Raw genomic sequence first — 14,365 nt, 5'->3', positions numbered from 1 at the left:
CTTTACGCATATGCCATTCTCCTAGGCTAGCTGGGGGGTCTGGGATATTCTGGACCATACCGAACTGCAGCTTCACACGATCGGTGTTGTGCATCTCCACTGTTGTGAACCGTATTATCGGTGTGCATGTTGTCCATACGGCCGCGTCTTCAGGGTTGACCTGATGCTCATGATCCATATTAAGGTATGGACGCCAAATGAACTGAAATGTTAAAGAGGATAGGATTTAAATGAATGTAGAAAAAGTCAACATAATATGACGAATTGATGAAGTTATTTTGCTTACGTCTGTCGGTCGAAGGTGATCCAACAGGTTGCGATACTGAGTAATACAGTGTCTCGGACATCTACTGTAATTCATACCATGTGCCGACCATCTACACCAAAAAGTTAAAATAAATTAGTTATGGGTACTAAACTGTAAGGAAGTAAGTAAATATATAGCAATTTAAACAACTTACTTTTTTGCATATGAAAAAGTGAAGGGGTTGCTATTGACCGGTGCTAGAGACGGTAGTCTTGACCATCCCCATGCTTGTAGCAAAACAGCACATCCAGAAAATGTAGATGTGTCTTTGTGGGAGTTTTTGCACAACGAACTATAGAGATAGGCTAGACATGCGGATCCCCAACTGTAACTACCTATTCTATCTATATGTCTAAGTAAAGGTAAGTACATAATATGCATGCTAGAACCACTACCTTCGGGAAATAAAAAGGATCCTAGTAACAACATAATGTAACATCTAGTTTTGATTATTTGAGCATCTTCGGTAGAATGCTCATCTAAATATAAACTATTATAATATGACTTTAGGCGTGAGAGTAGTATACCTTGACCTCTAGCATTATCATCTAACAAATCAGTGTCTAAAAGCTCCATGCAAATTGAATTTGCATAGTTGGTCTTACCATTAACAGCTTTGCCTTCAATTCGTAGTCCTAAAAGCATGTAGACGTCTTCTAACGTCACGGTACACTCACCGGTTGGAAACCAAAATATGTGTGTCTCTGGCCTCCATCTTTCACATAAGGCTAGAATGAACTTGTTATCTATAGACCAAGACATAATCTTGCTAATGTGACCAAAACCGGTGAGTTCAACATAAGGTTGAATCATCGGGTCCATTGGGACAAATTCGTGGACTCGAGTTCGAAACCTTGATACATCCTATAATAGAAATAATATAACACTTGACTAAGTTGGTATTTCAAAATAAAATGGGGTTGGTGGAGATGAAACATAAAAAATTAGTATAAGAAAAAACTTACGTATGTTGCGATGTTTGCAACTGTTCCTCTGCGTGCTTCGCCCATTGTGAGTAAAGACATATTGTTGGGGAGTTGGTGTAGATGAAATTGGAAGATTTTGTTGAAGATGAAATTGTAAAAGAAGTAATGTAGATGAAGTAGTGAGAATGTTGGTGTGGAAGAATTGTTGAAGGAGTGGATGAATTTATAGGCAAATGGAGGAGAGCATAAAAAATTGTGTTTGCATGGTGTCTCCACCTCATTTGGCGACCATGTACAATAATAAAAAGGGGGCACCATTCAAATTGGCGACACCATAGGGTACATGCATGCAAGGCTAGTTCTGAATGCTTGGTTTCGAGGACTGACTCCATGGGGGCGCCATTCAAATTGGCGACCATGTACAAGCCTTAAGTGTAGGCGCCAAACCAATTGGCGCCACCATCTGCATGTCTGACACGTGGCATTGTTGTCTCCTGCATGCTGAACAACTCACTTATGGATGGCTTGCATGATTGACACATCATCTCTGACCATCTTAGGTGTCCGACACGTGTCTGTCTTGTGTCCTGCATGCTGATGACTAGCTTCTTGATAGCTTGCATGGTTGACACGTCATGTCTGACCATCTTAGGTGTCCGACACGTGGTTGTCTTGTCTCCTGCATGCTGATGACTAACTTCTTGATAGCTTGCCTGGTTGACACATCAACTCACACTGTCTTGCAGGATTGACACATCATCTCAGACACGTGGCTCTCTAGTATCCTGCATGCTGAAGACTCACTTCTTGATAGGTTGCCTATCTGACACATCAACTCACACTGTCTTGCCTGACTGACACATCATCTCAGAACTATTTTACATGTCCGACACATGGCTATCTTATCTCCTGCATACTGAAGAGTCACTTCTTGATAGCTTGCCTGGTTGACACATCAACTCACACTGTCTTGCAGGATTGACACATCATCTCAGACACGTGGCTCTCTAGTATCCTGCATGCTGAAGACTCACTTCTGTCTTGACTAGCTAGCATGCTTGACACATCAACTCACACTGTCTTGCATGACAGACACATCAACTCATGACTAGCTAGCATGCTTGACACATCAACTCACACTGTATTGCATGACAGACACCTCATCTCAGAACTGACTTGCATGCTTGACACATTATCTCAGAGTAGCTTCAATGTCCGACACATCATCTCAGAACTAGCTAGCATGTGAGACACTGATACCATCTATTTAAGTGTCTTACTATCAACATCCAAGACACTTCACTCACATTCATCTGCACTTGCAAAATAGTTTTCATCTCCAAAATGTCATCTTCATCATTATACAGTGTCAACGTTCACTGCAACGGTGAAACTTTTGAGTCTGAGCTTCATGGTTTTTGTTTTAGAAACACTGATACCATTAGAGTCACGTTGAAGAGAAATGCAACCTTTTTGCATTTGAAAAAAAGAATACAATCCTTTATAGGATCAGGTATTGTGTCAAAGATGACATATCAAAATCCTATATTTTTTTAGAATGGTCAATGCAAGTTTTTCCCCTTTAAGATACGAGACGATGAAGATGTTGAAAACATGTTTCTTAGTCATGAACATTCAGGCATGGATTGTATCGAGTTGTACATTACTCTACAACCATGTATACCGTCTCAACAGTCTCAACTAACCGATCAGGATGCAGCTGGTGAAGATGCTGCAGATGATGCACAATGGTCAGATGAACTCAACCCAGAAGCAGAAGTAGAAGTCGACGTTGTTGATGAAGAAGAAGAGGAGACTGAGATACAGGTTGATCACATCCTAAACAACGACGATGAAGATGAGGCTCAACCACCACTAATACCTCCTAGTCATGCCTACATTTTATCTAGATCTTAAGCTTTTTGTAACATTGTATTTCTGTAACAATCAATCATTATATATCATTAAGTTCTTGTTACAACGAGTTTCATAACCAACATCAGTACAAAACATCTGAAAACATAAATAATTCTAACTGATTACAACAATCAAATTAATGTCGTCTCGACCGAACATCATTTCCCTAGCATCCTTATCAGTCTTGATTCGCACCCAACCAAAGATACTGTCAAGTCTCTCAATACTTCTGATTTTTTCCCCTTCTGGTATTTTCCCGTCTAACCATCGAACCAGCTCCCTCTTCAGTTGATCTAACGTGGTGATGTTCCAAAACAGCATCACCAATTGAGGTTTGTCTCTCGCATAAATCACCTTACCGTATCGGCGACGAACACCAAACATGATAGCCAAATGATTATATGAGTTGTGGAACAATAGGTCACACAACGCATCTATTTATAAGACAAAAAAGGCATTTTATGAGGGACTCACCAATTGAGTTGGCGCCTCCTTTTAAAACCTACACAAAGGCGCCAATTGGATTGGCTAAGGCACCTGCCCTAGCCAATCCAATTGGCGCCTCCATTCAAGTTTTAACAACAGTCTCCATATGAACAACTTTCATGTTCATCAAAAATCCATTTGAAACTTGGAAGCTCATCATTCATTTCAAAACATTATAGGTCATTTTGACAGAAACCCTAATTTTGGGTCAACTTCGCAGGGACCTAACTCACTCATTTTTAATTATTTTGAGGTGGGACCAAGTGCATTGGAAAATTTAAGATGTCTACTTCAGTTGTTATGTTGGACAAAATTTCATAACTCTAAAAGAAACACATGAAATAATGCAAGACATTATAGGTCAGATTACAGTTGAAAAACTCAGAAGTCCAACTTTAACTACCCATAACTTTCTCATAAAAAATCCAAATGATGCAAAATTTATATCCAAATTCATTGTCTTGAAAAGATCTACAACTTTCATGTTGGAGGTTTTTTCATTTGAGGCTTTTTTAAGGGAGTCGCCAATTGGATTGGCGCCTCCTTGCAATTTTTAAGAGGGGTCGCCAATCCAATTGACGCCTCCTCCTAAAAGTGGGGTATTTTGGGAATTTTTTCGAAAAAATGGGTTATCTCGGTAAAAAAACCAAGAATTTGAATATGAATATTTTTTAAACAACTGCAAGTATGAAAATATATGGAGTTATACATATTAACGTGTCCAAACTGTATCAATTATCATTCATATTTCAGAGTCCCTTGTATATTACATGCTCAACTTTAATTTAATTTAATTATTAATATTAATATTATTATTATTATTATTATTATTATTATCATTAATATTAATTACACATATTATTTATTTAGCATTTTGATTAATATTATATTCAACTGTATTTATATATGTTGATCAGATCTTTTAGTATAAAAAATCATGTCATGTATCTTTTTAATATATCAATGAGAATGATATTATTCTTTGCTAATTAAAAACAAAATAAAAAACAATATACTCAAACACATAATATTGTTTTAATACTATAGTCATTCTCTTAATAAAAAGTACAATCAAACACATAAAAATCATGTCATTTACTTTTATTTTAATATTTCTTCATTCTATTATACTCTTTATTATTTATTATTTTATTTTAAATTATTTTTTCTTTTATAATATAATATTGTCTTTTCCAAAAAATAATTATTATTTTAATTTTTCTTTTTTATACCATCCTTAATAAAACGACAAATTTGCAAAATCACTTACTATCCCTATGTCATATAAAATTAACTTCATTTATTTATTTTCTTGAAATTATCAAAAATATAGTATATAGTATTTTTTTTATAGACTATATTAGAGTGTACTTGAAGATTATTATTTTTTGTTTTGATAAAAACTAAAAAGAGTATAGTGAAAGAAAACTCCATGATACAGCTTACAATCTTAGTTTGATCGAAGGCCTCCATTCATGTCCTTTATAGCAAAGTTATTTCGTTCACCGTACTGGAAATTGCATTCATTACACCACACGAAACTACCTACTTGTTTCTATGCAAGTGTAAATTGTTGCTTTGCAACATCAAAAGTAGATAAAAAAAATAGAAGAGAACAAAGGAGTTGAAGTATTTATTATATTTATATAAAACATATAAGTACATAGTATATGAATATGAATCATAGGAATGTTATGTTACACACTTGTTGAAAATATGGAGTTCAAGTATTTTCTAACTGTGATGTTCTTATGGGCTTTGTTCAAGTTTTTGCCTTTTGTAACTTCTGATGATGGGTTAATGAGAGTTAGTCTACAAAGAAGGAATTTAGATGTTAACACTCTTAATTCTGCAAGGATTAAGGAAGTTTTTAATCATGGAGGATTAAGAGGTGTTAATGATGGTAATTATTTATCAACTGATATAGTTTATTTAAAGAATTATCTTGATGCACAGTATTTTGGTGAAATTGGTATTGGATCACCTCCACAAATGTTCAAAGTTGTGTTTGATACTGGAAGCTCAAATCTTTGGGTCCCATCTTCCAAATGCAGATTGTCTGTAAGTTTCAGAATTATTTGATTAAGCTTATTTTGAATGCAAGATGTGAGTAATTGAGTTTAGCTATGTGTGCAGATTGCTTGCTATATACATTCTAAGTATAGGTCCAAGTTGTCTAGCACTTATACAAAAAATGGTAACTCTGATTTCTGATTTGACATGAAATTCAATCTAAACTCTAAACTCTAAAGTTCTTCTATTTAAATGTTGTTTTTTGTTTGGGAAAATGTTCAGGAACATCGTGCAAGATCCCGTTTAGCCGCGGGTACATTCCCGGCTTCTTCAGCCAAGATAATTTAAAAGTCGGGAATATCATCATCAGAGATCAGGTCAATCAATAGTTTTATACACTTTATTTATATATAACACCGACACTTTATACTAAAAATATATCAAGTGTCTAACATGTGTCAGTATCTGATGATCCTCTAGGAGTTTACTGAGATTACGAAGGAAGGATCGTTGGAATTTTTAGCAATGCATTTTGATGGGATACTTGGACTTGGATTTCAGGATATATCAGTTGGACAAGTCAAACCAGTGTGGTAAGGCCTATTTTTTCTAGAGTTATTTATGAAACCTAAAAAACAATGCTAAGTTATGTTAATAAATACAGGTATAATATGATTGAACAAGGGTACATGACTCAAAAGATTTTCTCTCTTTGGCTAAACCAAAATCCAGATTCAAACATTGGTGGTGAGATTGTCTTTGGTGGTATTGATTGGAGACACTTTAGGGGTGACCATACTTATGTTCCTGTTTCCCAAAAGGGCTATTGGCAGGTATATTATATTAACAAATTACATGTGTGACTTTTATCATCAACCATATCAACGTTAACTTTTGGTGTTTTCATCCTTAGATTGATGTTGGAGACATTCTCCTTCAAAACAACTCAACAGGATTATGTCAAGGAGGTTGTGCTGCGATTATTGACTCTGGAACATCGTTGATTGCTGGTCCAACCGTATGAAATCCAAACATTATACTTCTATATTATTACTATGGTGTATTTTTCTTACTTAGTACTTCGTTTTCAGAGCGTTGTTACTCAAATTAACCACGCCATTGGAGCGGAAGGATACGTGAGTTATGAATGTAAAAACATCATTCATAACTACGGCGATTTGATATGGGAATTCATAACTTCCGGGGTTTGTTCTCTAGTCCTATAATCCTCATACTCTAAATGATTGTCATTGAAATTTCAATGAACCATTGTTAATGTATTTTGTTATTTTTTCAGTTAAGACCTGAAATTATATGCGTTGACATTGGACTCTGCTCGCGTAACGGATCACGTAGAATGAAGTACCAGTACAATTTTTGTTTACATTGAATTCTTTTGATACACCTTCTTTCTTCGTTTCAATTCTCTTAACAAAAATCCAACAAAATCATGCAGTGATGATATTGAAACAATGGTAGACGATGAAAACTTGGATGATTCGCAACAAACTAGAGAGAGTCCCTTGTGTACATTATGCGACATGATTGTCTTTTGGGTTCAGGTTCAGCTTAAGCAGAGGAACACAAGAGAAAGAATATTAAATTACATTGATGAGGTAAAAAACTATTCTATAGGTACATTTTTCCAAATTAAACACTACTTAATTAATTAACAAGCTTTATTTTTAATTTTTTTCACCATTCTTGTGTAAAAAGCTATGCGAGAAGCTTCCGAATCCGGTGGGACAATCATTTATAAACTGTGATAATATTCCAACAATGCCGCAAATTATATTCAAGATTGGAAACAGATCATTTCCGCTATCTCCAGAACAGGTTCAAGTTTCATATATTGTTACTATTATCTAGTATTATTGAAGTGTATAGAAGATTAATATTTTCGGGTTTGATTTTTCAGTATATTCTAAGAGTTGAAGAAGGGTGTTCTAGTGTGTGTTATGGAGGTTTTGTTGGTATAGATGTGCCTCCTCCACAGGGTCCTTTATGGTAATGAATGATTATTGATTTATGATTATGGTTGCATATGGTTTTGATTTCATGGTGTATGATGATGATGGTTGAATCATATTGCAGGGTTCTTGGAGATATATTTTTGGGGGCATACCATACAGTTTTTGATTATGGAAATCTTCGTGTAGGATTTGCTGAAGCTGCGTAGTCATCGTAAAAATATAACAAAGGTTTTTTACATCTCAAAGTCAGGCATATGATGAAAATAAGATCAAAAATAAAAAAATATAATGCACCAGCCGGGAATCGAACCCGGGTCTGTACCGTGGCAGGGTACTATTCTACCACTAGACCACTGGTGCTCTTGTATATCTATTTTAGATCTATGTTATTTAAATATTTATATTTTTTAAGCTATAGACAATTTTAGATTGAGTTATTAAGTAAAGTTATTAGCATTGAAAATATAAAATGTCGGAAAAAAACATTGGAAATGGGAGTTATAACTTTTGTACTTCAGTTAATGTGCTTTTATTTATTTATAAATATGTATTTAGTATGTATGATAGAATAATAGTCATTTCATCACTTCCTTTTATCACAACTATAATTTTGTATGAAAATTATGGATTAGTGCAAAATTTAACAAGGTCATAATATTTATGGCAGAAATAAGTTTTTTTATTATGAATTTTTTTATGTATAAAGATTTATTTTCTCACAAAAATATTATATCTTTTTCGTTATTTTTGCCTTTTATGAGATAATTAATATAGGATTTTAATTAAATTTTTTTGACTAAAAACAACACTCATTCATTCAAATTGATAGAATACATCGAATAATACAAATTTAAAATCGTTATAAACTTAAAAGATGAATTTGCGAACAAACTCATAATGCCCACATTAATGACATATAAAGACAAAATGCCTACAAATGTGACAAAATCTACAAATATAACAAAATTTAAATGTTCAGAATACTGGTGTCTCCGAGTCTACCGCGTTGACGATGTCAAAGTCATTGATTGAATATACACTGAGTCAAAACTAATTTGTCAATCTGAACCGAACAAACACCGCACCAAGACTGGAAAACAAAGAAACGTTGCAATAAGACAACCAAACCACGAAGAAAAAAACTAAAAATATATGGGAAATCACTTATTTGAATGAAAAAGGAAAGAAAAAAGAATTTAGAGGGGGTGATTTTGGATAAAAAATTGACCCAAAAATCACCCTCTTTAATGGATCAAAAAAAAGAGAAAACTAGAGTTGAGGAAAGAAGGGAGACCGCTAGGATTCTAATAAGATCAAACAATGTAAATCGATAAAAACAACAAGAGAAAGTTAATTCTACTATAAATGTAAATTATAGAGGGTGGCAAAATGATTAAAGGTTTAATATCATTTTTGGTCATGTATGCTGCTAAGTTCGAAGTTCATTTTGTTCCCTTAACTTAAATTGGTCTATATTGACTCTTTAACTCTCAAAATGTATGATGTTAGTTATTTTCTTTAATTAGCGACTGAAAAATTCAGAAATCTATCACTAAGTCCATCACTAAGAACCAAAATGAACCCCAAAATTAATATAAGATATAAAAAATAATATTAAACCATTATTAAATTAGGAGTTACAAAATAAATAAAATTAATGGAAGGGGACGCTCAATTGATAGAAAAAAAATGTGGTTTTCCTTTGAATTACTCATTAAATAAACAAAATGATAGTAAGTCATGTCTTTGTTTATTTGTCATCATATTCTCTCTTCACTTGATCAAGATTTTTTGTCTCTCTCTTCATTGAATTTATTTTGATTCTTTTTACACTTTTCATATTTCAATATTTATTTGCAAAATAAACACATTGTTTAATATGTCAAGTCATAGCTATGAGAGTTTGTGATTGGTTGAAACTTATCAACACACTTAAAATTTAAATAACATACAAATATAAGTCTTACGCCCAAAACAAGTCGAATTTGACTCAAACACGTTATTACAAACTAAAACAAATAAAATTAAATAAAAGAGGCATCATAACATACACTCCACTCCTCCTCATGTAAGCTTATGCAATTGACTATTTTGGTCATTGAGACTTCTAATTTAGGTCTTGCGTCCATCATAATTATCATCATTTGATTGAAGGTATCCTTAACTTTCTTTACCAACGCCATTGTCATAAGTCCGCCTATTCGTTGAATTGAATCACTAGCACCTTTGACAATTATGTCCTCGCCATACCTTCCCTCTTAAAGAGACCTTGAACTAAAACAATCCATATAAAACGTAGCACTTACCCCATACTCATTGAGTAGTTCAACTTTATAAGCATTATTATTGACTCTTTCAAGCACTTGGAAGGGTCAATGGCCCCTTAGGTGAAATTTGGATTTTCTTTAAGAAGGAAAACTTTTTTCCTCATATGTACTGATCAAACCTAATCACATGATTCAAAAATTACACTTTTCCTATCTTTGTATGCATGTTTAGCATAAATTTCTATTTTCTTCTCAATTTTAAATTTTACTTGTTTATGCAATTTCTTCACAAGATTTTCCCTAACTTTTCCATTTTATGATTCAAATAAAAAGTGTGAGAAAATAGTAATAAATCAATATGAGTTAAAGGATTAAAGGCATACACAATCTAAAAAGGTGGATATTAAGTAGTATTATGCATAACTCTATGGGAAGAAAACTCCAAGTGTGGTAGATGTTCTTCCCACATTTTAAAATTATTTTTAAGGACACTTATAAGAAGGGTAGAAAGAGTTTTGTTTACTATATCAAATTGTCCATCGGTTTGTGGATGACAAGTAGTGGAGAAAAGTAATTTTGTGTCAACTCTACTCCCACAAAGTTCTCAAAAAATTACTTAGGAACTTAGTGTCATGATCTCAAATGATGCTTCTTAGTAGAACATGAAAGGGCACCACTTATTTAAAGAACAAATTAGCAACACAATTTGCATTATCCATGATTTTGTATGCTATAAAATGAGTCATCTTTTAGAATATGTCTACGATAACAAAAATAGAATATTTTCCATTCTATGTTCTAGTTAAACTCAACACAAAGTTCATGGAGATTTCAATCCAAAGAAATTCAACGGTAGACAAAAGTGTGTAAATACCATGATATATGACTTTTTATTTGGCCTTTAATGCATCTTTCACAAAAAAATTGTACATCAATTTTTATACGGGGCCAATAAAAATTCTCAGTGAAATAATTCTAAGGTTTCATTAACCCCAAAATGTCTCATCAAACTTTCCTTTATGTGTCTATCTTAGAAGTGATTCTCTAATGGAATATTTAGGCATACATCTTTTTTCTTTAGTAGTCAATGTGCCTAAAGTATCAATTGTAGGTATCATGCTCATAAGATAATTTTTGTGAATAAAATCCAATATCACTCGTACAATTCCTTAATGTGTTCAAGACTAACAAATTTTGTTTCAAGAGTAGAAAGTAAAGCATGTCATCTAGAGAGTGTATATGCGACTACATTTGCTTTACCTCTTTTATGCTTGATCAGATATAGAAGTTTTTTACAAAAATTCAACCCATTTGTCATGTCTCTTGTTTAATTCACTTTGTCCCTTCAAATGTTTCAAGGACTCATGATCACTTTGATTGACAAACTCTTTGGGTAACATGTAATATTCTCAAGCTTGTAGTGTTCTCATCAAGTGATACAACTTCTTATCATATGTAGAATAATTAAAGGCAAACCCTTTTAAATTTTTAGTAAAATAAGCAATTAAATGATCACGTTGCATCAAAACACCTTAAACTCACATATTAGATGCATCACATTCAATTTTAAAAGATTTAGAAATTTTTGGTAATGCGGTGTAGTGATATATTTGTAAAGGGCCTTGTAAAGGCGGGATGGTTGTAGCCCTCAGAATAGGCGATGGCCATATTTCGCCCTCCGGTGGGAGTTGCCTCGCCCTAAGTGTTTCTCACTCGCCTAATTATAGGAAACATGAGGAAATGTGTTTCTTGGTCAGAGAGAAGTCATAGTCAATAGTTGATCCACGTTTTCCTAGGAAGTAGGGATTAATTGGTCCATCATTGACTGAGTGAGCGGTTATCATTCCAAAGGTAACCTTAGGCTCATAGACCTTTATAAATACTTCCCCCTTAACAGGATATTGGGGGATCATAACTTAACTAGCATAACAATTATACATATAACCTATCACCTTACGTGAGTTAACCGTTTCTTACCACCGTAAACATTATAAACATCACCAAATAAGGAATCTCACCGTCGTAAGCCGACCCTAACCACCATCATTTACTAAGTATCCCCTACCCAAATAGAGATACCACATACACCTGTACTTTTTGACAAGTACAGTGTCACTCACCATGGCCCCCCAGAAAAACTAACCTGGGCCACATATCTTTCATTAGCATCCTTTCTATCTTCCTCAGAGGATGGCCTATAAAAATTTACATTCCAGGGTCAACACCATAATAGGGGGTTTCTTTGGTAGAGGAAGTTCCAACTTCTCCTAGGGGAAATACACCAGACATGTGTTGACCATGAACTTTATATCCTTAGGGTTCCCCAAAAGGGATCAGGGAGAATCAGAGAGTGACATTACCTTCTCTAAAAGTGATGCTTCCAGAATCCTCTCTCGTGATAATACCCATGGTCATCATTATGCAACATCTCAATTAAGACATCAAGCTAGTTATGATAAAACCCTGAAGTTCTGATGACGTCATATTCTAGGATGCTTTCCAAAAGCTTTATCTATATCTCAACGACATCAAAATATTTCGGGGTTCATTAATAGGATTGTGAGGTGAACAAGTACAAGTGAGAGGCCACGTAACCCTAAAAACAACCTGTGGTGAGGGAACAAATTCTAATATGATTAAAGTGATTTATCTCATAATAGACATTTTGTTACCCTACAAAATCATCCTAGGTCAACCTGTCATCAATGTATTAGGGCATTTATTTCCACCCGATATCTAGCCCTAAAATACTCATTGACTGGTAGGCGGGTCAGGACAATTTGAGGAGACCAATAAAGCGCTTGTTATCATATCAGCCCGATGACAGAGAGGAAAAAGATCACCCTTATGGGTACCCCCTTCTCGAAGCCCTAGATGTAGACATCGATTGTTAGGATCCTAGGTTAGGTGCTGACAACTAGAAAATGACACCCATAAAGGACTTGAAGGAAGTCATAGTATGTCCTTCATGCCATCAAGTGACAAAGATATGAATTTTGCTTACCCAAGAAGAAGAACATGAGCTAGTCGACCAACTCATTAAAATTTTCTACTTGTTCACCTGGGCTCCCTTTAACATGCCCGAGATAGACACTAGAGTGGTGTGTCATCGCCTCGTCATCGACCCTTATGTCAAGCCAGTGGCGTAGAGGAAGTGGAAATTTGGAGAGAAGAATAAAGACGCCATTGGCGAGGAAATAGGCATGTTATCCAACACCGGGTTCATCACAAAAATGAAATATCCTACCTGGTTAGCCAACATGGTATTGGTGAGGAAAGTAGAAAACAAGTGGCGCATGTGTGTGGACTTCATCAACCTAAATACTTTCTGCCTTAAGGACCCATATCCTATGTTATACATTTATCACCTGATTGATGAGCATTCAGGCTACCACACATTGAGTTTCATAGATACCTACTTAAGGTATAACCATATTTGAATGGATCCTTTAGACGCCCCCAAGATGGCCTTCATGTCAAATCATGGCAACTACAACTACAACGTCATGCCCTTCATCCCCAAGAATTATGGAGCCACCTACCAGTGACTCATATATGATGTGTTCTCCCACCTGATAGGGAGGAACCTAGAGGTATGTGTTGACGACATGATAGTGAAAACCAAATTGAACCAGTAAAAATCTAACTAGTTTGGTTCGGTTCTCAGTTTTCATTTTTAAAAACCAAATCGATGAACCGTGTTTATGGTTATAATTATCTCATATCTATATCCCATAAATAGTTGATCCAACACAACACAAACACAAAACAACATGTGTGTTGCTTCGTTCAAAAAAGATGATTAATCTCAATCCATCTTTGAAAAAGAATTAGAATTTTATTTTAGTTATACTTATAATTTGATGTTGAACTTGATTTTATGCGGACTGTATTTGTATTTGATTTGATGGTGAATTATCATCATTTCGAATATGTTGTATGAATTTATTTTTATTTGATATTGAATTATTACCATTTTAAGTATGTTATATGAACTTATTTAATTTGAGGACTAATGTATTGTAGTATGGTGAATTATCATCATTTTGAGTGTGTTATACAAAATTATTTAATTTGATGGTGAATTATCATCATTTGGAATATGTTATATGAAATTATTTAATTTGACGGTGAATAATTTATATTGTATGGATGTATTAAATTTTGAGTATCTTGCATAGACTTATTTAATTTAATTCAAAGTTGTTTGAAAATAGAGATATGCCGGTGGCTTGAGAAAAATTGTGTGAACCCAAAACAACAGGTGGTCTAAATATAACATCAATGTTGAAATAGAACCAAACCACGATGTTGAAATTACTCCAGAACCTGCAGACAAATGCTGGAAAGCTATGGATCAAATAGATAAATGCATATTATGTAAAAGGGCGAGATATTATGAGATGGCAGGAACTAAAAACTTGCTCGAGGATGATAAAAAAAGTTTTGAATTGCATAAAACTTATGAGTAATAGC

At 34.2% G+C, this 14,365-nt stretch overlaps 1 protein-coding gene and 1 non-coding gene across 3 annotated transcripts; one reads left to right on the top strand and one right to left on the bottom strand.

Moving 5' to 3' along the window:
* The first annotated feature begins 5,284 nt into the window (after positions 1-5,284).
* On the top strand, positions 5,285-8,139 carry LOC127138752 (cyprosin). Of its 2 annotated transcripts, none has more exons than XM_051065259.1 (12): positions 5,285-5,697; positions 5,773-5,833; positions 5,932-6,026; positions 6,130-6,242; positions 6,314-6,482; positions 6,563-6,667; positions 6,741-6,854; positions 6,947-7,017; positions 7,106-7,265; positions 7,366-7,485; positions 7,568-7,656; positions 7,744-8,139. In XM_051065259.1, the coding sequence occupies exons 1-12, from the start codon at positions 5,326-5,328 to the stop codon at positions 7,826-7,828; spliced, it is 1,554 nt and encodes a 517-aa protein (XP_050921216.1). In that variant the 5' UTR covers positions 5,285-5,325; the 3' UTR covers positions 7,829-8,139. The 2 variants fall into 2 exon arrangements, with proteins under 2 accessions (XP_050921216.1, XP_050921217.1); XM_051065260.1 differs by having other exon boundaries at positions 5,287-5,697; positions 6,947-7,011.
* On the bottom strand, positions 7,912-7,982 carry TRNAG-GCC (transfer RNA glycine (anticodon GCC)). Its single transcript has one exon. It is a non-coding gene; the product is annotated as a tRNA-Gly (tRNA).
* Positions 8,140-14,365: the final 6,226 nt, after the last annotated feature.

Source organism: Lathyrus oleraceus, chromosome 4 (assembly GCF_024323335.1).
Source record: "Lathyrus oleraceus cultivar Zhongwan6 chromosome 4, CAAS_Psat_ZW6_1.0, whole genome shotgun sequence".
NCBI lineage: Eukaryota > Viridiplantae > Streptophyta > Magnoliopsida > Fabales > Fabaceae > Lathyrus > Lathyrus oleraceus.
This window is presented reverse-complemented; position numbering and strand designations above follow the sequence as displayed.